We start from the raw sequence: 24,840 nt of genomic DNA, 5'->3' as shown, positions 1-24,840 counted from the left end.
CTGTCTTGCCTGCAGGGCTGGGGGAAGGTGCCAAGCTCCAGTGATGCCTCTGGCTGCGAGGCTCCTGGGACGGTTACTACCCACTCACCTCCGTGCAGAGCTAAAGCTGTTCCAACAGTGCTAGCCCCTTCTGGGTCAGATCCTGCTCCCCAGAGGGCCCTGCCTGAGCATCCCATGCTGTCTGCAGGGATACCACGCTCACTTATCACAAAAGGCCACCTTTCACTCCCTCCTCCTTTTCACCAGCCATCTGTTGCTAGTCCCTTCCACGGTTCATTCACAGATGTCACTGCAGAACTTCTGTACGAAATATTCCCTCCAGTATATCTCTGCTTGTGTTTTATTGTTGGTGTTTGTTTGTTGTTTTTTTTTTTTTTTTAAATAAGCTTATATTTAATGTTATTTTAATATTTTGCAATATTGGATATTATGTAATTGGTAATATCATTCCAGGGTATTGGATAATGGTGAACATTTCTCTCCATCTGTTTTACCAATTATTTTTACCTAAACTAATGCAGTCTGCAGACCAGAGCACATGATCTGAAGTGAATTGAAGTAGTGAAGAGGTCTCTGGTGACATATAAGGATTTAGAGATTGAGCAAAGGTGTCCTATAAAATAAATTTCTGGCCAAACAAAACTGGAAAGACACAAAGATTACAATTCCTCTATCATAGCAGCAGTGACTCATCCAGTTGCATAGTCACTTGGGGTGAAAAAGAAAACAGTTACTCAATCTCTCAGGGATTTAGACACAGAAGAATATATTATGCAAGTTTTAGCAGCGTTACTAATGGCCTTGAAGCGCACAACTCTACTATGACTCTCACTCAGCTCAGCGGATCACAAATAAGATGACTCACGTATCCATGACATGATAGGAAAACAGAGAATCTAAGAAGTGCAGAGGCAGGTGCCAATGCAGTCACAGAGCACGCAGTCAAGGGAAGATCAGAATTATAAAATCGTGAGCAAAAGACTGCAGAGAAAAGCAGCTTGCATATTTGAAGACTCAAGAGCGTGGACTAGGCTGATTTTTCCTGATCCCACATCGCAGGGGCTCACGACTGTAAAGCCAGGCTGTGCACAGCGAAGAGCCACGCTACTGGCACCGGTCACCTGCGCTTCCCTGGGGAATCGCAGCACACAGCACACGGTGTTCCTTTGCATATTACTGGTGAGTGAGTCTCTGTATCCACAGCACATGATTAGATTAGACCCCAGTGAAAGTCATCTGGGAACTCCATAAACTTAACAATATTTATACTTGAGAGGACTTTCTGCCCTGCTGGAACATCATGATTTTGTAGAAGCTATTAACTCTGACCATTTGAAGACTAAATAAACCCACTGGTGGTTTCAGCCATAACAGTATTTTGCCCTTTATCTAGTGACTAACTTCCTCACGGATGGAGGACTTTTGACAGCTCCTCTCAAAGCACGGTTTAAAATCTGGAGGGTGGAATAGAGCTCAACCCAAAGCCTGAACTAAACTGCTGGAAAAGCAGTTGTCCCTAAAGAAAACCTTGTAATTCTTTATGCTCTGGAGACCCAATCAAAGCACAGTTATAAATACTGTTTAAAGCCAAACACTTTATAGAAGTCCAGTAATTAGGAGGGTTATATTAGAAAGCTGATGCTGATACCTCAAAATGTGGAAGTTTATGCAGGCCAGAGCACAGTAAGATGTTTAGACCTGCATATGGGTCAAGGCAATACTACTGTAGAAACACAGACCATGTATGATTTTTTTTTTTAATTTTTACAGTTCATTTGACCCACCTATTCCAATTTGCAGTTTCCCTTCACCTGACTGAAAGATTGTGGATGGTCAAAGGATTATTTGATTACAACCTGTCTATGGGATGTTACCTGCAAAAACACAGCCCATGCAGAGCAGGGACCCTCAAATACTCTGGGAACATCAGAAAAAGTTCTGCCTTTTTGTTATCACAAAAGGGAGACCCTGGAGATTAACAAGAATAGCACTAATGCACCAGTTTGAGTGACATTTTTTTATGAGCTCAACTGCACAAAGAACTGCAGAGAACTACTTTCAAATGATTATACCTGACACAGTTCCTTTAAATATTACCTAATTTCAAGGCTTTTATTCTAGGCACTTCAGCTAACATATAGATATGTATGGGATGTACCGTTTGGATATGTAAGGGATGCACCATCTCATCCTGCTGTCAGAACTGATTAACATACCAAAGCAGGGTATTTTTGTACAAACCAGGATAACCTCCTGCCACATCCTGTCTTGTTCCCATAGCAGACAGTCACTAGGCTGACTTCATCTTTATCTCCTGTTAAACATGTGTGGTTTGAGGTGATATTACGCAGAACCAGAGGGGGCTTATGCTGGGAAGTAAAATGAGCACTTGGAAATCTCTTTTTACATGGACAGTTGAAAGAAAAAGCTTTTAATCTGTACCCTTTGTCTTTCCCTAGCATAATCCACAACACTTAATGAAACTGTTAATCTTATAAATGTCCTGTGAAGAAAACATTCTCAGTCTCAGGATTTAGCTGAGTTTCATCACTGTATTAGGAAATATACCTACGAATTTGTTTACCCAGGATTTCCAGGAAAGGAACACAGAATTTTGGATTCTGCCTTTATTCTGCAAACATTCATGTGAACAAACAGTGGAGTAGCAGGGATGCGGCAAAAGCCTTCTTACAGATCCAGCTGGTGCACCCAAAAGGGTAATAAAAATATGTTAATAATAAAGGCTCATATATTATCTGAAGGAAGCACAGTTTCACTGATTTATGGTCTGATCTTTTTCTGAAAGAAGCCTGTATGTCTTCATGAATGAGGCTGATTACAAGAGAGATGATACTGTTAACATAATGTTCATATATCGAGTATTAAAGCTGCTGTGGAAAATAAGTGGATGGTTTACTGGATGCTTTTTGTCATTTCTTGGCAATTTTAGATGGTAATAAAGCTGTCATTCTGATTATTTGTCCCTTTCTGTGATGGAAGCAGTTCTTTTGGAAAGGGACTGTGTGAAGGCAAGAAGGGTCTGACGCAGTGGGTAGTGACATGAAATAGCTGGAATTGCTATGGCAAGCACGTATCCTGTAACTCAAACTGGTCAGCGCTGACCCTGCCCTGTGACATTTTGCAACACCAGTGCCAATAAAGTAGCACCTAACTGCTTTCTTAATTGCCTGTGTCAATTTTTGTCACCCCACAGCTACCTCTCATCTATTTCATTTGCTCCCAGACCCCCAGCAACAGGGGAGTGTAGGCACTCAGCTGTTTCTCTCTAACTCCTCCAGACTGCAAGTTGTGCACTATGCTTGTAATCCAAAACCCGGGAGGCCCCAGAGCAGAACAATGTCTCTTTTCACATGATTCCTCTACTTCTATTTCCATTTTAAATTACGTCTCTAGCGTTTACAGCTGTGCACCTTCAAAATATGAACCAAGCGTGGCATAAACCGATGCAGAAGCGTGTCCTTGAGAACCCCCACCTCTGAAAGGCTCAGGAGCTTTCCTGCTTCCACCCAGAGCCCCCTCACAACACGGCACAGGCCAAAGCTCAGGGACACCCCTCGGTGCTCAAAGCAGGAGCAGTAACATGGCATGAGTTTTCCAGCTCATCTGTCTCATGACATGACGGGACAAGTGTGGGAGCGAGTTACACGTTCCCCCCCCCGTGGTCCAACTGCTCCAAGAGGCTGCGCAGGCCCCTCCTGGGCCTCCAGCAGGGCAGGTGACAGCAGTGTCCCCAGCCCCTGAGCAGCACGGCCCACACCGGCACCCCTCGGGCTGTCCGTGCAGCAGCTGTAAGCCGCCCGCCCGCTTCCTCAGGCCGCCGGTTGTCACCGTCCCTCCGGTGAGGGGTGAGGTCAGTGCTTGAGCGGTGACGCAGGTGTAACTCACACGGCTTCGACCCAGCCTTAGCACGGACGTGACGCTTGTCACCGCGCCCGGTGACACCGTGTCCCCTCCGGCACCCGAGGGGTCAGCTCTGCCCGTGCAAACGGGGTACAGGGCATGCCGGGGTGCCCTGTGCCGGGGTGCCCTGTGCCGGGGTGCCTTGCCTTGCAAGCTGCTGGCGCTCAGGGACATCGGACGGCAATATGTCGGGCCCCAGCTCCTGCGCGCGGCGGGGGCGGCCCCGGTGACTGACTGGCGGCCCCGGTGGCAGGCCCGCCCCGCCGCCATGCCGCCAGCCCGCCCGCGGCACCCCCGCTGCTGCCATGGCAACCGCCGAACATCCCCCGAGGCCACAGGGAGAGAGAGCTATCGAATGGCTGCCGGGCCTGCCAATCAGCCTCATTCATTGGCTGTCCTGCTGGAGGAACCGCCCACTCACGGACCTTTCCGACCAATCAGAGCCCCTTCTCCTCACGACCGCCTCGCGGCGGAGGGGGCGGAAGAAGCCTTCACAAACAGCGACCCCCCGCGCCCTTCGCCGTCCCTGCCTAGCCTCCTGCTCGCGCGCGGCTCCATCCTGCCTTCTCATTGGCGGGCAGCGGCCCCCGAGCGCACCAGCGTGGCAGGGGCAGCCAATGAGCGGCGGCGGTGCTGGACGGGGGCCGCCTGACGCCGCAGGGTGGGGGCGGAAGCAGGAAGTGGCCGGAGGGGTCTCGGCGGTGGCGGCGCCATGGGGGCGGCGCTGGGGGTCTGCTCGCTGGCCAGCTGGGTGAGTGGCGGCTGCGGGGGGGCTGCCCCGCCAGACCTCCCCCTTCCTTCCCGGGGAGCCAGCCGGGAGCCGCGCCTGGGCCGAGGGCCGGTGCCCCCGCCGGCTCCCCTCCCGCGGCCTGCGGGCAGAAGCCCGGTCCCGCCAGCTGCGGGAGCCGGGGGGCGGCCTCAGCCTCTCGGAGCGGCGCGGGCGCCAGGCTGTAGCTGTCCTGCGCCTGCCTCGGGGCCGCGGGACTCGCCCGGCGGGAGGCGGGTGGCCGGCGGCCCGGGCCCGCCCTTGCGGGGTGGTGTCGGTGGCCGCGGCGCTGCTGGGCGCTGCTGGCCGCTGCCGAGCGGCGGACCCCGGGAGCTGCGCCCGGGCTGATAAGGCGAGTTATCTAGGGGGTGTGCTCAGACACGGTGTCAGGCAGAAATGGCGATTAAACGTTTTATCTGTGCGGTCCGGGAGGGTGTGGAGTGTTGCTAAATGGAGTTTGGGTTTTCCTCTCCCGGTGTCACTGAACACCCCGGTGCCAGCTGCGAGGGGAATGCCCTTACTATTTCTGTCTCTGTCCTTCAGATTCCCTGCCTGTGCAGCGGTGCCTCGTGTTTACTGTGCCGATGTTGTCCCAACAGCAAGAATTCAACAGTGACGCGTCTCATCTATGCCTTCCTCCTCCTCCTTAGTACTGTTCTTGCTTGCATTATGCTGGCACCAGGGATGGAAGAGCAGCTGAAAAAGGTATGGAGGGGAAAACCTCCTTCTCACTGTTTGCAAAACCATTACTTGTGCCAGTGGCTATCGGTTCTCTTTACTGGGAATGGATTACCAGAGACACGAACACCCAATGTGCCTTGTCCCCTGAGTTAAGAGACTGCGTTTACTGCACGGCTTCTAGCTGAAATAACAAATGCAGTGAATGTACATGTTTAAGTATGTGCCTGGTCTCTGAGACCTGACCAGACCTGGAGATTGCCAGTCATTATCTGAGGGCCTGCTGAATGGTGTCTTAATCTTCCTGGATGCTTTTAGTGATGACGTGGGGAAAGAAAGATGATAATAAAGTCTGTGCAGGCTGGCTGAGCACAAGGTCTTTTGTTATCAGATCTCCCAGATGACAGTTGACTGAAAGCCTTGGCTGTTAGAGCGCTTAAAGAATGTAATTGCAAATGCAGATGTAAATTCACAACTAAGTGTGTCTTTACTCAGATACCTGGATTTTGTGATGAGGGGCTTCATACTCGCATACCACATCTGGATGGCTTTGTCAGCTGTGATGTCTTTGTTGGATACAGAGCTGTCTATCGAATCAGCTTTGCCATGGCAGTGTTCTTCTTTCTCCTCTCTCTGCTCATGATAGAAGTGAAAACAAGTAATGATCCAAGAGCTTCGGTACACAATGGGTATGTGTGTGAGCCAGCTGTCTGGTTGTCTCCTCTCTCAGTTTTCTTTGCTGAACGCAGTGGCAAATTGTTTATGCCTGCATTGACAGCCTCAAGTTTCTTTTCAACTGAATACAGGGTAATGCAAAGCTTTTCCCCTAAAAAGCTTCCTATTTATGTCTTATGTTCAATGTACTGATAATTGGGTAACCAAAAGGGTGGTGCTCTAGGCACCCCCTCTGTGTTTTCACAGAGATGCTAGATTTCAGCTAGTTTATATTGCCATCCCTGCGCTGACTAGTGCTCATGGGGTCATTCACTAGGCCAGTCTGACTCAGTAAGCCAGCAGAAACTGGTTTCTGAGTTCTGATTCACTGATTTAACTGGGTTAGTTCTGGGCTAGATAACTGAATTACTATAGTGTCATTTAATTTGAAAGAGACCTTTGGAGATTATATGATCCAACTTCCTGGTTAGAGCAGGATCAACGTGGAACAGATTATTCAGGGTCTTGTTTAGGTCAGTTTTGAATGTCTTGAAAGTTGGGGATGCTTTGACCTCTCTGGGCAACACTTGCAATTTTTTGCAATAGATAATTGTTCCTATTCTTGCAGCTTGTGTGTGTTGCCTCTTGTCCTGCTGCTGTGCACCTGCAAGAAAATCTGGTTGTGTCTTCTTTACACCATTCTTTCAGGCAGTTGAAAACAGCAATTAGATCTCCCTTTTCCTTTCTCCAAGTTAAACAGTGCAGTTAGCCTTCCTCCCTGCAAGGATGAGCTGCTGACTCACATTCTGTTTGTTGGAGCTCCTCTTTCAGCAAAGCTTTCCAGCCAGTCAGCCCCCAGTGTGTCCTGCTGCGCAGGGGTTTTCTGTCCCAGGTGCAACACTCTGCATTTGCCTTTGTTGAACTTTGAGGTTTCTGTGAGTCCATGTCTCCAATGTATTAACCATTGCTTCACCCTCTCCCCCTGATTTGAAGGATATCTTTATCTGTAATCCCACTGAACACAACCTTTTTTCTTTAAATGTTTGTTAAGGCACTCATCCATGTACAGCAAGCTGCTTATAGATCACGTAAAATGACTGTTGTGTGCAGAGTAAGACCAGTATTTTCAACTTATATGTTCTTTTAAAGGTTCTGGTTCTTCAAAATAGCTGCCATTGTGGCTATCATGGTTGGAGCATTTTACATTCCTGAAGGGCCTTTCACAAGAGGTACAGTTGATATGTCATCATGGAATTCTGTTTATTAAACTCAAACCTTTTCACAGACTTAACTGGCTATAGTTGCAATAGTGAAAGTTGTCTTGTAGAAGACAGTGTCCTACTTCTTCAGGTTATCTCGGTTCATCCAGTATTTTGGTGACCAACTGAAGTTACGGCAATAAGCAGTCTCTTTTCCAGTGTATAGCTGTTGGGTATTAGTAATTCAGTATATATATAGATGTATTCATATTAATATATTCAGTATATCATGACATGATCACTTCTGGGCTGAGTCTTCAGACTCTGTTTAGATTAGAGGCAGCTTAGAAAACTGGCAAGTGCTAAATACTTCCCTAGAATCTCTGGAAAAATCTGTGCAAGAAACTTTTACTGTCTGGCCACATAACAGGAACTTGAAGGGGTTGTTGACCCTCAAAAGAAATGTGGCATGATTATTCTTTATGTACTTAGCTAACACAAGACTTCTTTATGTACATCTTGCATTCATTCTGAAAACATGTTGGGCTAAACATTCCCATGCGCAACCTGACTAGCATAAGCTGCACCCTTGAATAGCTGGGACTCCTTGCATGCTTCTGCAGGATGGAGGCCAATATGATTAACAGCACCTGCATTTCTAAATATAGTTCCAGATATTTTCATTATTTTTCTTCTGTATAATTAGTAGCTTTTAATGTATTTATTTTAAACTGGGGTAGCATGCAAATGCTAAAAGCTAATCTTGTTTTTCTTGCTTCCTTTTCTAGCTTGGTTTGCTATTGGTATTTGCGGAGCCTTCTGCTTCATTCTTATCCAGTTGGTGCTTCTTGTGGACTTTGCTCACTCCTGGAATGAGAACTGGGTTGAGAGAATGGAGGAGGGAAATTCTAAATGTTGGTATGCAGGTAGGAATCATAACCTATGAAGGATTTGTTTCTGCTGACCAGTACTCTGTGGATTATCACTAGACTGTGGGCATAACTAGAATTATGCTCCAGTCTCCTTGAGTCACTACTGTAAATATTTGGAATTAATAGCTGCCGTGTTGCTTTTTTCTCATTAAATAAAATGCAAAATATTTTAGGCTTGTGATTAGCAGATCTGACAGTCATAATAAACAACACTTGCCTAGTTTGCGGTGCAAGTGCAGAGTTAGTAGCTGGATTTCTTCAACTCTGACTTTGCCGCCTCCCCTGCTGAGGTCCTCGGGAAGTCAGTTATGTCGATGACAGTGGCTGCAGTACAACACAAAGCGTGCCTCAGCGCACGCTCCCGAGCTGACCTCTAAATTACAAAGTGCTAATTGTTGTGGTTCTTTGTTCATAGCTACAAATGCTGCAACAGCATTTTATAGCTTCTTATAAAGAACATAGCAGAATGGAAATGAAAATGGGTGGCCTTTAGCATAGAAGGGGGAATTCAGGGCTTACAAATAGCCCGTGAGAAGCATGTGAAAAGCACTCTCATTTTGACACTGTGGCCTGACATCAGTTAAGCCAATTAAAATGCTACTGAAAGGCAGGTCCTGCTTCCCTGATGGCAGCGTTGCCTTTCCTCTGAGCTACACTTAGTGAGCCGAAGCAGAAATTTAGCCATACCTAATACAAATGCATTTTGCTAGTCTAGTTTTCTGAACCAGGCTTCCAGGTGAGGAAGAGGGACTGTCTCATCACAATAGTAGCTGGTTATTAAATCACGTTAAATATATTGTTAAACTATATGTGTATTCTAACAGTTCATTTTTTCCCCTCCAGCTCTGCTGTCCTGTACAAGTTTGTTCTATGCCTTGTCGCTGGTTTTTATTGTTCTCTTCTGTGTTTTCTACACCAAGCCTGATGACTGCACTGAGAACAAGTTCTTCATAAGCATTAACATGATCCTGTGCATTGCTGTCTCCGTTGTTTCTATCCTTCCAAAAGTTCAGGTATTCTTCTCTGCTGTTTTCTTCTGACATACAAAGCAGGGAAGTAAGAAAGATGTAGCACCAATTCAGACATAACAAGTTTAAAATTTTGCTATGCTAGCTAGGAACATATTTTTTTAAAAAAATAATCTTGCTCTGAAACCAGCGCACTATGTAGTGACGTATTTCTTGAAGATACGTGTGGGGTTTTTTTGGCTAATGTTGTTTTAGACTTTGTTTCTGTGTGGGAGACTGCTACCATGGTTTTGGTGATGAAAGGTTGTGGCAGAACAGAGACACCCGTTAACGAAAAGCAAAATAAGCTGGGAATTTATTGGCTTAATGCCATGGCTTTGAAATAATGGGTAGGCATGTTTAATATGAGAGGAAGCATGCATGTTCCTTGATTCTGAACTGGTATTGCTCAAATAAATCACATGCTAGATTTGTATCTCTAGAACTGTTAAGCAAGTTGGGATTAACTCAGTTAGAACCCATAACTGAGTTTTGGGCACAGAGAAACTGGATTTGGTTTGCTTATTCCTTCCATGCTTGAGTTGCTCACTACATAAATTGTATTACTCTAAGGAGTTTCTTCCAGTCTTCTGAACTTAGAACAAAGCCCAGTGCATTGCTAAAAATAAAGTTTTTCATGCTAGTAATTGCTGAATCTGTGGCAGTACGTTAAAACTATTCAACTATAGGTAAAACTTGCCCTTTTGACCTTGGCTTGCTATTCTGTCTTTGAACAGGAACATCAGCCTCGCTCTGGCCTCCTCCAGTCCTCAGTTATCACACTCTACACCATGTATCTCACTTGGTCAGCCATGTCCAATGAGCCTGGTAAGCAGCAGGCTGTCTTGAGTAACATGTTTTGGTGTGAAAGCAGAAGCTGTTGATGGGGCTTGTAATTATTACAGATCACTGTGCTGATCTGTCTAGATAGAATGTAGTGGGGGCAGTAAAGCTGACTTTACAGAAACCATCAAATTGCACCTTTCCAGAACTAAACTGGGGTATTCGTGAGGGGGGAGAGGGAAGTGTTGGGGCATTCTTATTTTATTTATTTATTTATTACGCTTTTGTCTAGCTCACAGGGAAGAAAAATATTCTGTGCCATTGCTGCCTCTGGGGAATTGGAGAGATCAGCAGTTAGAGGGAATGAAAAACTGCAAGCTTATTTGTAATGTCGTCTTAGCTAAATGCTGACAAAGCTCATCTCTCTTTAATCTGCCTTGAAATCCCTTTCAGAACGAAACTGTAACCCAAGTTTGCTGAACATCATTACCCAGATAGCTACACCCACAGCTGTTCCAGCAAATACCACTGTCGTACCTGCTACTCCAGCTCCGCCCAAGTCCCTGCAGTGGTGGGATGCCCAGAGTGTTGTTGGATTGGTTATCTTTGTCCTTTGCCTTTTGTATTCCAGGTGGGATCAGCACTGCTATCAAATGAGAAATGTTTGGGATTTTTCTGCTTTTTTTTTTGGTTTGAATCCAGGTTTAGTGAAAAATGTACCTGCCTTTATTCATATCCAAGGCTTGAGCCCAAATATGGGTAATAACCCTGGTTCTGTTTTGTGGATGAGGATAGGCCTTATTAGCCCAAGCCAGAGAATTGAACAAAATGTGTTACAAGACCTGGACTAGGAACACTGTTTAATTAGGTTAACAAAAAAAGCTTGGATGAAAACAGATCTCTTTGAGAAGCTTCCTTGTGTTTCCAGATGGATTTAAAAAATGTTATTTGCTAGTCCCAGATATTCATTGTAGCCTGTTGCTTGCTTTATTAGCAGACAGAACGAAGTGAAAAAGGAGTTTTTAACCATGTCTCTTTTTGGGTTACACTGCAGCATTCGCTCTTCAAGTAACAGCCAGGTGAACAAGCTGACACTGTCTGGGAGTGACAGTGCCATTCTGGAGGAGACTGTGGGAACAGGCAGCGGGGCTGCAGAGGATGGAGAAGTGCGCCGTGTCATGGATAATGAGAAGGATGGTGTTCAGTACAGCTACACCTTCTTTCACTTCATGCTCTTTCTTGCATCTCTTTACATCATGATGACACTCACAAACTGGTACAGGTAAGAGCAAACAGAAAGCAGCGGGTTGTGTGTGCTAGCCAGCATGTAGTTTCTAGGTGCATAGGCTACTGCTGCCAGGCTGGTTAAGGTGCTGTCCCTATGCCAGTAACATGACAGTTGCGCCTTCTCAATTTTGTGTTGCTGAATTAAGATGTAAAAAGGCAAAATCAGCAGCTGTAGTCCTAGTGGACTGCTTCACAGCTGCAGGGGCAGAAAGCGTGGTTACAGTCCTTCAGATAGGCAAGTAGGAGGAAGGGTACATATGAAATTGGTTTAAGGTGGCTTCCTGGGGAGTTTGTCAGAGGCCAGCTTGATACTACTGGCTTGTCACCCTGGGAAAGGTGTGCGTGGACAGCCATACATGCCACTTAAACAGTGATATGATTTCCTAGATGTGTTGGGAATACTTGGACATATCCTCTATTCTGAACAGCTTTCCCCAGGACTGCCATGTTGTATACATTAGCAAACCCACTTACAGAGCAGCAGCTGTCAGGAGACTATTGCATAGGTCACTCAAATACTTCCTTTAAGAGTAGCACAAGCAGGTCGATTTTGAACAGTGGTACCAAGAACAAGCAGCCTATGAAGGAACCACAGGAAACTGCTGGTTTAGTTGTCTCGCTGTGCTCCCACAAAGGTTCTTGCATCAGAGGGTCCCAAAGGATTGTCCTAACTTCAGATTTATATGACATGTAGCAAGGAGTAGTGGAAGGTGCCTTCTGTATCTATTAATTGACGACTTTACTTTTCAGCCCTGATGCAGATTTTAAAACAATGACAAGTAAGTGGCCAGCCGTGTGGGTGAAGATAACCTCCAGCTGGGTTTGTCTCATCCTCTATCTTTGGACCCTTGTGGCTCCTCTTGTCCTCACTAATAGGGACTTCAGTTAAATTGCTGCACCTGAGCTTACAAAAGTGGGGAACTTTTTGCTGAGAGCCAAAATGTTCATGTATTGCTTTAGTTACATTGTCTATGTTACTGTTTCTTATGTTGATATTAACATGCAGGTGGATAGAAAGTTATGTATTGCATAATGCTTGATGCAGAATCAAAATTATTATGTTACCTTTCTATTTTAACCTTGTCATGGTTATCTTATTACTGCATTTTTAAAATTCACTACAGTTGTGCTGTCAAAGCGCAAAAGAAAGTATCTGTTCTGTCCAATAGCCACAACCTTTCTACTGAATATAAGTAACACTTAGCTAAATATGAGTAATATATTTTAAAGAACAATTATATTCAGCATAATGCACTAGTATGCTAAGGTTTGGGTTCCTGGAAGTTTAAGCCATGCTGCTTGATTTCTACATTCCACTGCAAAAGTTTATTTAAATTATACTTACTTTCCTGTGTTGTGGCAAACCCCCCTGTATTCCTCACCAAAAGAATACAACTTCAAGGTTGAAAAACTGGTTCACTAGTTCCTTTTCAGAAAAAACTCCCTTTCTAGGAGCCAGCTTCTATGGTAACTTCTTTTTTAGCATGTTTGCCAAATATGGAGTGGTAAGTGTATGACTAGCTTAAACAACTTCGATGGGGGTGGAAAAATAGAGCTTCTACTGGATTTCAATTGTCTAATATGCTTATAAAAATAATGTACCTGAAATTACTATTGGCACTAAGGCATTTGCACTGTCAACTCATTTGAATAAAGCAGACTAACTACTGAAACTGTTGCAGATTTGTTGAGAAGCATTAAGAAGTACCAGTTATTCTTCAATGCAAAATTATTAAAATGCTAATTAGCTGCCACAGTGTCCAGTTGGATGTGACTGGATGTTTTCTCCATGAAGCAACTAGGGAGTCATAATGTATTTTTTTTTGAAACAAACTGCATCTTCCATGTGATTCTTGCAACTGTGTGGTTAGTGTGGAACTAAGTATATGTTGCTATTGTCTTTTTTTTTTACAATAAAATACCCCAACATGACACGAGGCAAAAATATTTTAAATATCAAATCAGCAGCTGTTACAATGTGTTTAATCACCCAGTCGTGCATCATAGAAGTACACATTTTGACCACTCCATTTTATAAAATGCAATATAAAAATAAATTTTGTCAAAATAAGATGTACACTTAACCACCCAACGCTTCTAGGCCCACATATAACAGAAGGCAAAATTATTAGTTTGAATAACACTATGATTAACTCATGCCAAAATGAATTTAACAAAACCAATACTTCACCCAGTTCCTGAAAATACCTCAGGGTTTGTAACACCCATTTGCAACAGTATAAATTCAAGTACTTTTATGTACAGTATGCAGCTACCTCTTGTCCCACTTAATGGCAAATGCCATGGCTGCCCAGTGCAGTTCAAGTATCTTTCCTTACCAGGTGTTGGAATTGGCAGGGATGGCTTATGTACTGGGCAAGGCATATAACCTCCGGAAACAAAGTTACTTCAAGTGGAAAAAAGCACAGATCAGTTTTAGTGCTGTAAAAACCAACAACCCACAACCAAAAAAATTCCCCAACCTGTAAGCTTTGCCTATCTTTTCTATTAACTTGCAGAGAAGGAGACTGCATACTTAAAAACAAGTGTTTATTTGCCAAATGCTGACTTAAGAAATTTTGGGAACAAACTGGTTTCTTTGCTAGTAAGTGCTCAAGCTCAGAGAGCATTCTCAGCTCAGTAGTCAGGTGCATGTAAAACAGAGCTGTGCTTACTGTTAAGCCAAGCCAAGCACTGGTTATGAACCTAAAAAGTGTTAGAGATACAGCTCAGTATGGGTGCAACTCTCTCTGAGTTCTAAAGCCGAGAAAGAGCAAATTAGAAGTAACAGTTAGATGCCTGATAAAGCTAAGTTCAAGCTTAGTTTAAACATCCCGACATCAACTGCCCAGCAGCCAAGTTTAAGAAAAAGAAGTTCTGGAGGCATAAGACAAGGCTATATCATCAATGTGGAAAATAGCCTATCTATTACATTTAAAACATTTAGTCTTAGTTTCTCTGGGAGCAGAGGAGAAAAGGGGAGGAAGGGACTGATCTAGTTTGCCCACTATTTAAGGCATGCAAGAGAATATAAAAGCCTAAAAAAAAGGGTGTTGTTTCTGTAGAGGTTCCTCAGCCACCTGCTGAATACCACTAGGTGGTTTTTTTTTTCTTTTTGAAGGACACTAAATCAAATTTTGAATATTCAACCTCCTTCTCTAATAGTTACATAAGAGGATCAAAGTAGTTGTTCTTAACAGGTTAACTGTCAAAATACCACCACTTCAAACCCTGCAGCACAATTAAGGGAAGAGGCTCAAAATACCAGTCATGCCTTCACCACTAGAAAAAATGGTCCATTCTGTTTTGGTTGGTTTTTTTTTTTTTTTTAATTTTACATTGTGGCTGGACTTCAGAGGCACTACAACATAAATACCAGTCTCTACGTTCTGGCAGTTAAACAGCATGGGCAGCCACTTACCTAAGTCCTGGTGCTGTGTGCTACTGTCTTGCTAGGTGGCACAAAGAACTGAATTAATCTCCGCAAAACACACAGCATATTACGGTCAGAAATTAAAAAGTGGCTAGCAGTACTCTCTTACTTTAAGTAGATTAAAATTGTTGGGCTTTTTTTCCCCCTACACTAAAGGCAATAGCTGTCAAAGAGGAGTAAGAATTGACTTACAAAAGGTAGGAAAAATCAGATGCTTTCAATGAGGATATTTAATCTCTTCCCACCTTCAATCTAGAACAGTTCAAGTGACAAGTTCCACGCTCCCACAAATTCTGAACTGCCACCCAGAAAAAAGCTTCACCGTTTACCCCTTTTCAGAACCCAGTCTCCTTTTATAATGCTTGGATGGCAGGTATAGCATTTGCTACCCCCTAGGTCCAGGGTGAGGCCTGCTGCCAGATCAGGAAGTCATTACAGTGGTAGTCTCATCTCTTTTTGGCAATGCAATCATGCTGTAGGGGGACTGAGGGAAAGAAAGACATTCAAAACAGAGTTTGGCACTTTGAAAAGTGAATGTCTGAAATCCTCAAGATGCTTTAGTTTTATATTTACAGAAACATAACTGGTACCTATAATCACACTTGGCACTAAATAAAGATTTCACCCAGAGAAAGTGCTCAAGAGAAAAGTCTCCAATTAGAAGGGAAGGGATGTTCTTTTTCACCAAACAGTGAAATATTTCACCTTGAAGTAACAGGGTGTGCGCTTTCCTGGTCCTAGTGAGGTTTCCCGTCTCCACACTATTACAGAGCAGAAAAAAAAATGTGCAAAGAGTGTGCTGAGAGCTAAATTCTAATTAAGACCATTGAACAGATTGAACCTGGGGAGTGGGAACAGCTTATTTAGACATAGGTATCTTACCCTGATTTGACATTGGAGTCTTAGCTCTGTCTCTAGACAAAGACCTAGAACCACAGGCATACAAGCTAAGGGTAAATATTACAGGGATGATTAAAGTCTAACTTCATACAGGAACATGACAACCAAAGACAAAAGAGGTCAACAAAGTGGAAAACAAAGTTGTAACATTTCACAAAATAGCTGACAAGCACAGTGAACAAAATGCTACAATACCAGGAAATTTAAGAATGTGCTTTCAAATAGCCTGTCTGCATTTGGTTTCACAGACTTAAACTCAAATTCTGCCCAAAGTTACAAGCTAAAGCAGCACCTTGCTGTCTCACATGAAGTATTGCCTTCTATACCTTATATGCCAACTGCTACAAAGCCTCCTTACAAATTCTGTGTATGAGTTAGTTACCCCGTTCCTCATCACAACCAGCTGACAAACTGAACAACTGACAACATGGGAAAGCAGATGGCATAAGTTTTTCTTACTTGGTCCCAAACCTCATTATCTGATGCTGTTATCCAATCGAAAGCCTTAGCACATGATCTAAAAATCTTTATGTTTTCTGAAAGTGAAGGTTGCAACTGTTTATACTAAACCTTGGCATAGATGTTATAGTAGTTAAGCCTCCAGGTATAGTTCTTCCTGCTGTGAGGAAGTTTCAGAGATTATCTGCATACTGATATTCATGGATAAGAAAGTTTTGCTCTGTATTAATTTTATAAAAATATGGATTGAGATATTTCAGAAGTGCCAACTCACAATCTGAACCAAGTGACAGAGGATGGGCCAAGTTGGACTTTTTATGTTTTTAAGCAATCTTCACTGACAGAACTACATTTTGCAGGGCTCAAAAGCAATTTTCTTGTTTTCAGAATGGGAAGGAACAGATGGTCACAAAGCTATGAAATCATCACTGTCACTTTTCACCTGCGTGGGGAGGGGATAAGAAACTATGAAGCTTACCATACTGTAATTTTTGTTTACCATTAGAAAGAATAGGCCAGTTTGCATCATTCACACAGAGGTTGACGAGCCTCAAGTACTCTACATAACTTGTGCCCTTTGCCTTTATCACCCCCAAACTCTGCCCTGCCCCTATTGTGCCTTCTTTAGCTTCCTTTGGTTCTACAGTGTAAAGTGCCTCAGCGGTCTGTTCCTAAACTGCAAGTTTAGGAGTAAGGCAGAGTTCACAATATCCCTATCAGAACAGATCTTAACTGTGCTGGAAAACTTCCCTTCACTGGTTTGTTAATAACAGTAATACAGCTGAGGTTTCATGCCTCGCAGAGAATCATCACATTGCTTGTCATCAGCATCCCCACTCACTAGCATGTCATGGGGTGAGCTGTCGCATGGGAGAACCAACTGTGAGAAATCATGCAGAAAGTCCTCTTCAGAGGCTAGCAGCAGCTCATTCCATGCAGAGATGTCCAGCTTCCCTGAAGTTCCACCATACTCTTCAGGAAGGATCACTGGGGGAATGTTTTGATGAAGAGAATTCAGATCACAGCCATGAAGAAAAAACTGAAGGAGAAAGCAGAAGATAGCTGACTGTTTGTTTGCTGTAAAGCATTTGGTATGCACTACTAACAGCTAACAAGCTTACTCTGAGTTAAAGAGCAAATTTCAGAAATTATGTTTTTATGGGCAAGCGACAGCATACAACATTGGGCAGGTGTAGTTAGACACACTAGTGAGAGGTGTCTTGGGACAACCCAAGCCTAGTGCAGCTTAAATCCCAGCAAGAAACTTGACATGTGCTAGTTTGTGCCAAGATTCCAAATTCAGCTCGTCCCCAAGTTCATTCATGGGATTGGAAGCACTTATCATTGTGAAAAAAGCATCATCCTTCACAATTACATTCAGTCCTATGGAAAGAATACTTGTGCCATGCAGGACACTTGCTTAAGGAGAAGAAGATTTCCTGTGATGCCACCTCCTAAACAAATTGTTACTTGCTGAAATAACCCAACCCCAGGGATAGAATTAATGCCCTGAATACACAGCCTATGTACTAAAGTTCCATATTAGTATACCAATATTCAATTCCTCAAAGCTTCTCCCTCATGAAGAATTTTGCCAACAGGCATATTTTTAAAAAATATATCAGAAAGGACCAGTTAGATCAAGTAAATAGAACCAACATTGTTCTAGTTGTGGAGTTTTTCAATGTTTTTTTACTTGCAGTGGCCAAGCACATAACCCAAACCCAATAACATTAAAATGACAGAAATCCTTACCCGGTTTGCTATCTTTTCCTTCAGAAAAGGCTTGATGATTGCAAAAATGCCTTTGAATATACGAGGCTCATTTATTATGTTAACAGCTTTTATTCGAATGGGGAATCCATCCTGAAGGGTAAATAAGATTTTTATAATGCAGTTTAGAAAACATCTGCCATCTTCCTCTTTTTAAGATTTCCTGAAACTGACTGCCAGCACAACCCACCAGCTCCCAAACTTTTTCATCTGAGGTACCAACATAAACCAATACAGCAACAGAAATTCACCTCGTAATAGGGAACAGTCTCAGGAGGAGATCTGCAAGCATAAAAATAAAGTCAAGAGACAAGAAAACCCTGCATTGAGAAATACATCGCTGTCAGTGAATTTTCATTTCTTACTGTTCTTCATCTCCCCTGACAAAGACACCTAGGTAATCACTGTCCTTCATTCACATATTCCCAACCCTGATAATGATGCAGTTACAAAGTAACAACCCAGGTTTCTGTGGGGGTGCACCACCTTGGGAGCCAGAGCAGGCTGATTCTAACAGTGTGTCCAAACACATGATTTGGTGCCCAAGACACTCTGAAATGTGCTTTTATGTAAGGAAGAAATCTAATATCACTATTTTTCTGCCATTCCAACTATTCTGTCAAGCTAACTGCAAAAGACAAACAGGCTCTGCTGCCAACAGAATACACAGCATCTGCTATACAAGATAGTTTAAAACAACAGCTAGTTATGAGATTTCTGCTGGAGATACTTATTTGCAGAAACATTTTTCCAAGGCAAAAGGTCACGATCAGCAATTAAAGTCTCATGTGCCACAGTGAAGTTTCCTTCCCTTATAACCAGCTCTGCATATACAGAGCAAGCAGTCAATGCTTGGAGTGAAAAGCAGGTAACATGCACTGCAGGAGTACTTTTCTCCTTAAGAAGGTCAGTGAATTAGCTCATCTTTACAAGAGACACAGCTCAGCAAGTCTGATGCAACACATTTATATACAATCCATACTTTCACGTCCTTCACCAAGTTCAGCTTTTGTTTTGTGAAAAGCTTCCACTAATAACAGCAGGACACCCATCACACTATTTGTATGAATTAAACATGGGCTCAGACAGTAAAATGACAAGTTTAGATTATCAGCAATCTAAAGGAGCAAGTTCTTATATAGGCATTCATAGACTCACTGCTATCATCTCCCTGAACTCCCCTGGTTCCCCCCATCCTTCCTTACCCCCCATAGATACAACAAAGAACATAACTAGCTCAGGCCAGAATAAAAGTAATGATGGCATAAATCCATTCAAGAGAAGATTTCCTCACCTTACTCCTCCAGATAGGATGGTAAAACATCAAGTAAAATCATCAGACCATCCTGCCACCTTGGCCAGGTTACTCCTTTCACCTTCCTATTCTGTACAACTCCACTTGTGCTTACACCCTTGCTCTAACTTGCTCTCCATCATTTTCCTTCCAAACATCTAGACAGAGATCCTTTTTATTACTCTTTTGTGGCCCCCTAAGCTGAAGAAGACTCTCTTCTTTCAGGGAATGGATGGAAATCCTCCTCAAATCACACCCTCTCTGCAAAATTTTTACAGCAGTGCTTGAACTTGCACTTCCCCAGTGGTTAGCTCCATCTTGGCTGACAGGAACCATTTAAATAACGAGCCATTCCTCAGCATTCAGGCAAAACAGTGTCTTCTAAGTGTAATTCGCTGTTCTCTCTCTTCCTTACCACTACCTGACAAAACTAATTTTTTCTCTTCCAACTCAAAGTTTGCATTTCTAATGCAAATTTATTTTCAGGGATGCAAAAGTCAAAAAAAGGACAAGTGAGGTAATTTGGCAAGGGTGTGAGAAACTGGTTGGGCAGAGACACCTTTTAAGTCTGCTAGTAAAGGCCAAGATGCTGAGGTTTCTGGTAACATAGTCAAGAACTCTAGACAAAGAAGCAGTCATTTACAATGCACAAGCTTATTTTCCCACCAGTTCAGGTCTTACCTGAAGAATTCCAATCACTTTTTTGGCTACAAAAGGACCAAAATGAGACGCCTTAGATAAGCTGACTCCTTTGTAGTCTGCCAGGATTACAATTCCATTCACCTGGGTCTCTTCGGACTGAATGAGTTTTTCTAACGTTAAGTATATGGCACGAATGTTCTCAGTAATCGGATAATTACTGGGTGTCCATCTGTCTGAGGTTACAAGACATGGATGGTAAGTCGGAGAATAAATATAAGCTAATAATACACATTCCAAAAACTGATTTTCTATTTTCCTGGACTCTTAAAAGTTAGTCTTTAACAGCCACAGTCCTAGCTCAGAGCAGCCTTTCTTAAGCAAGAGATAAATGGCAACTCATGTTTACTTCAGGGAAAAGGCAATGGTTTTAAGAACCCTGTTCTCTACCCAGCACAGCTTATTAGAAGCAGCTTCAGCTCAGAAAGAAAGCAGGTAAATGGAAAAAGAGGAGAATGAATGAAGGCAAATTTACAGCAAGCCTGGCAGCACCAGAAGTACATAGAAAGCTCTGAATGTTTACATGGGAGTCCTAGGCTCCTCTCTCCACTTACTGTCAAAACAAAACACAAGCTTCTAACTGTAGGCCAACAGCCCTGTTTCAATTTGAGTTACTACACATTAATTTTTCTTGAATTACCTAATATTTCATCAACCCACCTCACTGCATTTTCATTTTGACATAACTGCAGTTATTGCTGACACAGGAAAAGGAACTGGTATACCGTTGGCTAACGACAAATGTGTCCCTTCACAAGTTAGCTTTTCAAATTTCAAAGAGAACCCATGTACTCTGCTAAGTAACCACTGTTCACAGGAGAGAAGGAAGCAAGGAAGCAGATCTTTTTGACTCGGACACACCTTGAACTCTGAGAACAAAGACATTCATGCATTTCAGTACCTGGTCGGATGCAGACAATGTGGCGTCCCTCTGGGTCCAGACGAGGCAGCACAGTGACAAAACCAGACTCTAGGACAGGCTTTATTGCAGATGGCTTCAAGTTATTGAAGACCTCAGGCCAGCTCCTCCTACAGCTGTGGTAGTTCACCAGAAGCTGAAGAGCTCGATCGTAATCAAATTTCCTGGCTCTGAGGAATCTTAGCAAAAAAGCATCGTCCAGGCAGGTCCCCAGGGAGGGATAGTCTTTGCACACCATATCTCGGAGTGCCTGCACATCACGGAGCCTCCATTCAGGTTTTTCTTGGAGCTCTTCCCGGGCTTTGGTAATGAGATCAGGAGACAGAGAGCAAACATACTTTGGCCTATCTGGCAAGAACTCGTTGTCCGATGGAGACCCCACTGATGGGCTTGTCCTGGTGCAGTCGCTGTCTCCTGACATAATGTGGCAGGAATCTGTCAAAAACCAAGTGTTACACATGACAAACAACCCCACAGACTAACAAGTATATTAACTATTTATGTATTTATTATGTCCTGTATCTCTCTGTTTCTTGGCTAAGGAGACTGCCCTTCCAAGAACAAGCACTACAGCCAGAAGCACAGTTCAGACACTAATTCTCTTGCTAGGATTAGAAAGTGCAGGTTTCTCTAATCTCTTTATCTTATAGCAGGTAGAAAACTACCCTGGATGAAATCTAACAGAATTAAAATACAGGATTACACAGCTGCATTGCAAAACACAGAATTTAATTTGCCTTAACATTTATTTCCTAGGTTTAATTAGAAACTAAAGCAAACACATCCTAGTTAGGCAGGATCTCACATTTGGTCAAATTACACCTTCCTCTGAGAAACTCTCAGCTGTCTGGGCTCAGCTAGTTTTCATTAGCTTCTCTGGCAAATACATGCCTCAATTAGCATGTCTGCCCACATGAACATTTTGAGCAATTCAGGAGGCGCGGCACTCAGGAACATAAGAAACAGCTGCAGTTCAGACTGGATGAGCAGGTGAGAAAATTAGACTCTCATGCCAGCACTGCATGGATATCAAGGTAGGCTTAATCTAGTTTTAATGTGCTGCCAATATTTCTGAACTGGGAGCTGAATTTGCAAATCCAGTAGCAAGTGGATAGAAATGAGTAAAAAAATTATAAAATTATGAGCCTGGCATATTTCCTGCAGCTTGATCTGGGACTTAAAGAGAAATATATGCCTTTTTTTCCTGAGCTAGTCCTATTCAAGAGTCAGTCACGGCACACTATACCGCTCTTGGGTGTCACACAGGAATTGCCAGTCAGAATAATACTATCCCACATAACCAGCTTCCTCCTGCAGTGACAGACATCTGAATGATTTACTTCTACCATCCCTTCCCCAGGCTCCTCGGGAGAGGTCCCAGGATCACTCAGAGGGCTGTGCTTCACCTCCTTACAGACCGGGTTGTGCAGCACCCGAATCCCTGGTCCCTGCCCTGCCTGTGCTCCCAGCACTGAGGTGGGTGTAGGGGCAAGGAGGCCCGCTAAGCGCCAGCATTGTGCCCCTCCAGTCTTATCCCCTCTCAGTGCCAGACCCAGCCCCCCCCCCCCACACCCCTCAGCGCCAGACCCAGCCCCCCCCCCAGACCCCTCAGCGCCAGAACCAGCCCCCCCCCCGACCCCTCAGCGCCAGAACCAGACCCCCCCCAGACCCCTCAGCGCCAGAACCAGACCCCCCCCAGACCCCTCAGCGCCAGAACCAGACCCCCCCCAGACCCCTCAGCGCCAGAACCAGACCCCCCCAGACCCCTCAGCGCCAGAACCAGACCCCCCCCCAGACCCCTCAGCGCCAGAACCAGACACTCCCCCCCCAGACCCCTCAGCGCCAGAACCAGACACTCCCCCCCCAGACCCCTCAGCGCCAGAACCAGACACACCCCCCCCAGACCCCTCAGCGCCAGAACCAGACACACCCCCCCAGACCCCTCAGCGCCAGAACCAGACACTCCCCCCCCAGACCCCTCAGCGCCAGAACCAGACACACCCCCCCAGACCCCTCAGCGCCAGAACCAGACACTCCCCCCCCAGACCCCTCAGCGCCAGAACCAGACACACCCCCCCAGACCCCTCAGCGCCAGAACCAGACACCCCCCCCCCGACTCCTCAGCGCCAGACCCAGCCCCCCAGACCCCTCACCTGCACCCCGGGCCCTGCCCCGCCGCCGTACCAGAGCGCTCCCGCGCAGCTGCGCCGTCTCCAGGCAGCGGCGCCCCGGAACTACAACAGCCGCCCGGAAGTGACGTTGGCGCCGCGCGTGCGCGGTCCCTGCCGAGCGCTGCGGGCTCCTGCTCATGGCCGGCGGCAGCGCCTCCAGCCGTGGCGTGGCCCCGTGCGCGTCCCCGCGGTGCGCAGCGGGCCGAAAACGTGGGTTTGCCCCCGCTTCTGGTGGCTGCGCAGTGAGGGAACCCTGAGACCGCTTCGTGGGGGGCACTTCTGCCCCTTAATAACGCCTCAACCTCTTTCATAACGACATTTCATTGCCTCCAGCTGTCAGTCGCAAACGCGCAATTCATATATGCTCTTTATATATAAATATATATAGATATAGATATATAAAGCTCCCCTGAAACTGGCCGTCGAGAACAGCAGTGCTCAGGTGGTGACCTCCGGGCCTCTCCGTGCCAGGACTGGGCCTTCCCCCGCCCCGCCTGCGGCCAGGCCGGTACCTCAGGCCGGTACCTCAGGCCGCATCGCGCCCCGGGAGCGGCAGCAGAAGAGCGGGTGGCGGGAACGGGGCCGCAGCCCCATCCGCGGGCCCTGCAGCCTCTCCCTGCCAGCCAGAGCTCCCCAGCCAGAGCAGCTGCAGGGTTACCTGCTCAGAGCCAGGGGAGCCTCCAGGCTGGCTCCTGCTGGGGTGGGAGCAGGGCCCAGCTGTTGCCCGGGTTGAAATGCCGACAGAGGAACAAAGTGCTAATAAAGGCAGATTGGGTTTTGAGAAGACAGAAAGACGTATCCCACATGAGTTTGGATGGTGATGCCTGACCTGTCTGCATGGAATTTGTAATAAAAAAGATGGATGCTGCCGAGCTTGCTGCATTAAAAATGGTTCAGCAAAAGTGGCTCAGCAGGGAGTCCTGGGGAGCGGGAAGAATGATGCATAATCCCACCGATCAATGGATGCATTTGGTTGCAAAACAGGCTCAGCGTCCTGCTGGGGACGGTCCCCGTGCTGGAAGGTCCCAGTCAGCTCGGTGAAATCTTTCCTCTTGCCTGCGCGTTTTCAGCCAGGAGAGGGAGTCAAAGATGAACAAAGAGCGGGAATCCCAGGAACCCACAGCAGGAAACAAGTCCCTTCGGCAGCATCTGAGATACAGCTCTGATTTATTTCTCTTCCAAGATTTCACCCTTATACAAAGTGGAAAATGTTTCAGTGACACCATGTCTGGAAAGAGATATGCCAGCATGGAAACAAATAGAGTGTACCACAGGCACTTACCTGCGGAGACACATTTCAGAGGAGTACGTTGATCCAACCCCACGCTGATGTTCCAGTCCACTCCTGCTTTGGGCCCAGCCAGGTCAGAGCTGGGTGCAGCCTGGCAAGCTGGTGCCCTAAGCTGGGACCAGTTTGGATCTGTGGGAATTAGACCTGCCTTTGATGTTGCTTCATGCCTTTTCCAGTAGCTTGGATAAATGAGGTTGGAGGGGACCTCAGGAGAACAAGAGACCTTACATTGCTCCTGTTTCCATGTGTACAGCTCCTGGGCACAGAAATGCACAGCATGAGCAGAGAAACCACTCAGTGGGACCTGGAGTCCCAGGACAGAGGTAAGAGCCTGAAGCTGGCAGCTGCAGACACAGTTGGGAGGGAGGGAGGGAGAAGGTGCATGTTGGGGAAATGGGTCTGTGGCCTCGCAGCTGAAGGAGGCTCCTGGGTGCGCCTGATCCAGCTAATTGTTGAAATTAGCAGGGAGGCAGGGCTAATCTGAGAAAAGGCTTCAAAACACCAAATAGCTGGGAAATACCAGAGCTGCAAACAGGAATTTATGCTACAGGTTGCAAAATTTGGTTGGAATTTGCACCTGTCAAACAAGGGAGGAAAATTTAGCAGGGATGTGGCAGTTCCAGACCTGACTGGTTAATAGCTGCTGTAACAGGGTGTTAGGAGTAGGCAGGGAT

General features: G+C 45.2%; 2 protein-coding genes across 3 annotated transcripts; one reads left to right on the top strand and one right to left on the bottom strand.

The window, feature by feature from the left end:
- The first annotated feature begins 4,537 nt into the window (after positions 1–4,537).
- Positions 4,538–12,900, top strand: SERINC3 (serine incorporator 3). The gene is made up of 10 exons (XM_055813710.1): positions 4,538–4,672; positions 5,231–5,392; positions 5,861–6,054; positions 7,169–7,248; positions 8,007–8,144; positions 8,994–9,163; positions 9,895–9,985; positions 10,394–10,571; positions 10,995–11,222; positions 11,978–12,900. Exons 1-10 carry the CDS (start codon positions 4,634–4,636, stop codon positions 12,114–12,116), a joined length of 1,419 nt encoding a protein of 472 aa, XP_055669685.1. The 5' UTR covers positions 4,538–4,633; the 3' UTR covers positions 12,117–12,900.
- Positions 12,901–13,194: 294 nt separating this feature from the next.
- On the bottom strand, positions 13,195–22,946 carry TTPAL (alpha tocopherol transfer protein like). Of its 2 annotated transcripts, none has more exons than XM_055813715.1 (5): positions 22,858–22,946; positions 20,687–21,139; positions 19,768–19,961; positions 17,775–17,885; positions 13,195–17,058 (listed from the first exon to the last, which is right to left on the bottom strand). In XM_055813715.1, exons 2-5 carry the CDS (start codon positions 21,123–21,125, stop codon positions 16,783–16,785), a joined length of 1,020 nt encoding a protein of 339 aa, XP_055669690.1. In that variant the 5' UTR covers positions 21,126–21,139; positions 22,858–22,946; the 3' UTR covers positions 13,195–16,782. The 2 variants fall into 2 exon arrangements, with proteins under 2 accessions (XP_055669690.1, XP_055669689.1); XM_055813714.1 differs by having other exon boundaries at positions 22,889–22,944.
- Positions 22,947–24,840: the final 1,894 nt, after the last annotated feature.

This window comes from Falco peregrinus, chromosome 9, assembly GCF_023634155.1.
Source record: "Falco peregrinus isolate bFalPer1 chromosome 9, bFalPer1.pri, whole genome shotgun sequence".
Taxonomy (NCBI): domain Eukaryota; kingdom Metazoa; phylum Chordata; class Aves; order Falconiformes; family Falconidae; genus Falco; species Falco peregrinus.
The sequence above is the reverse complement of the archived record's forward strand: the minus strand, read 5'-3'. Positions and strand labels throughout refer to the sequence as shown.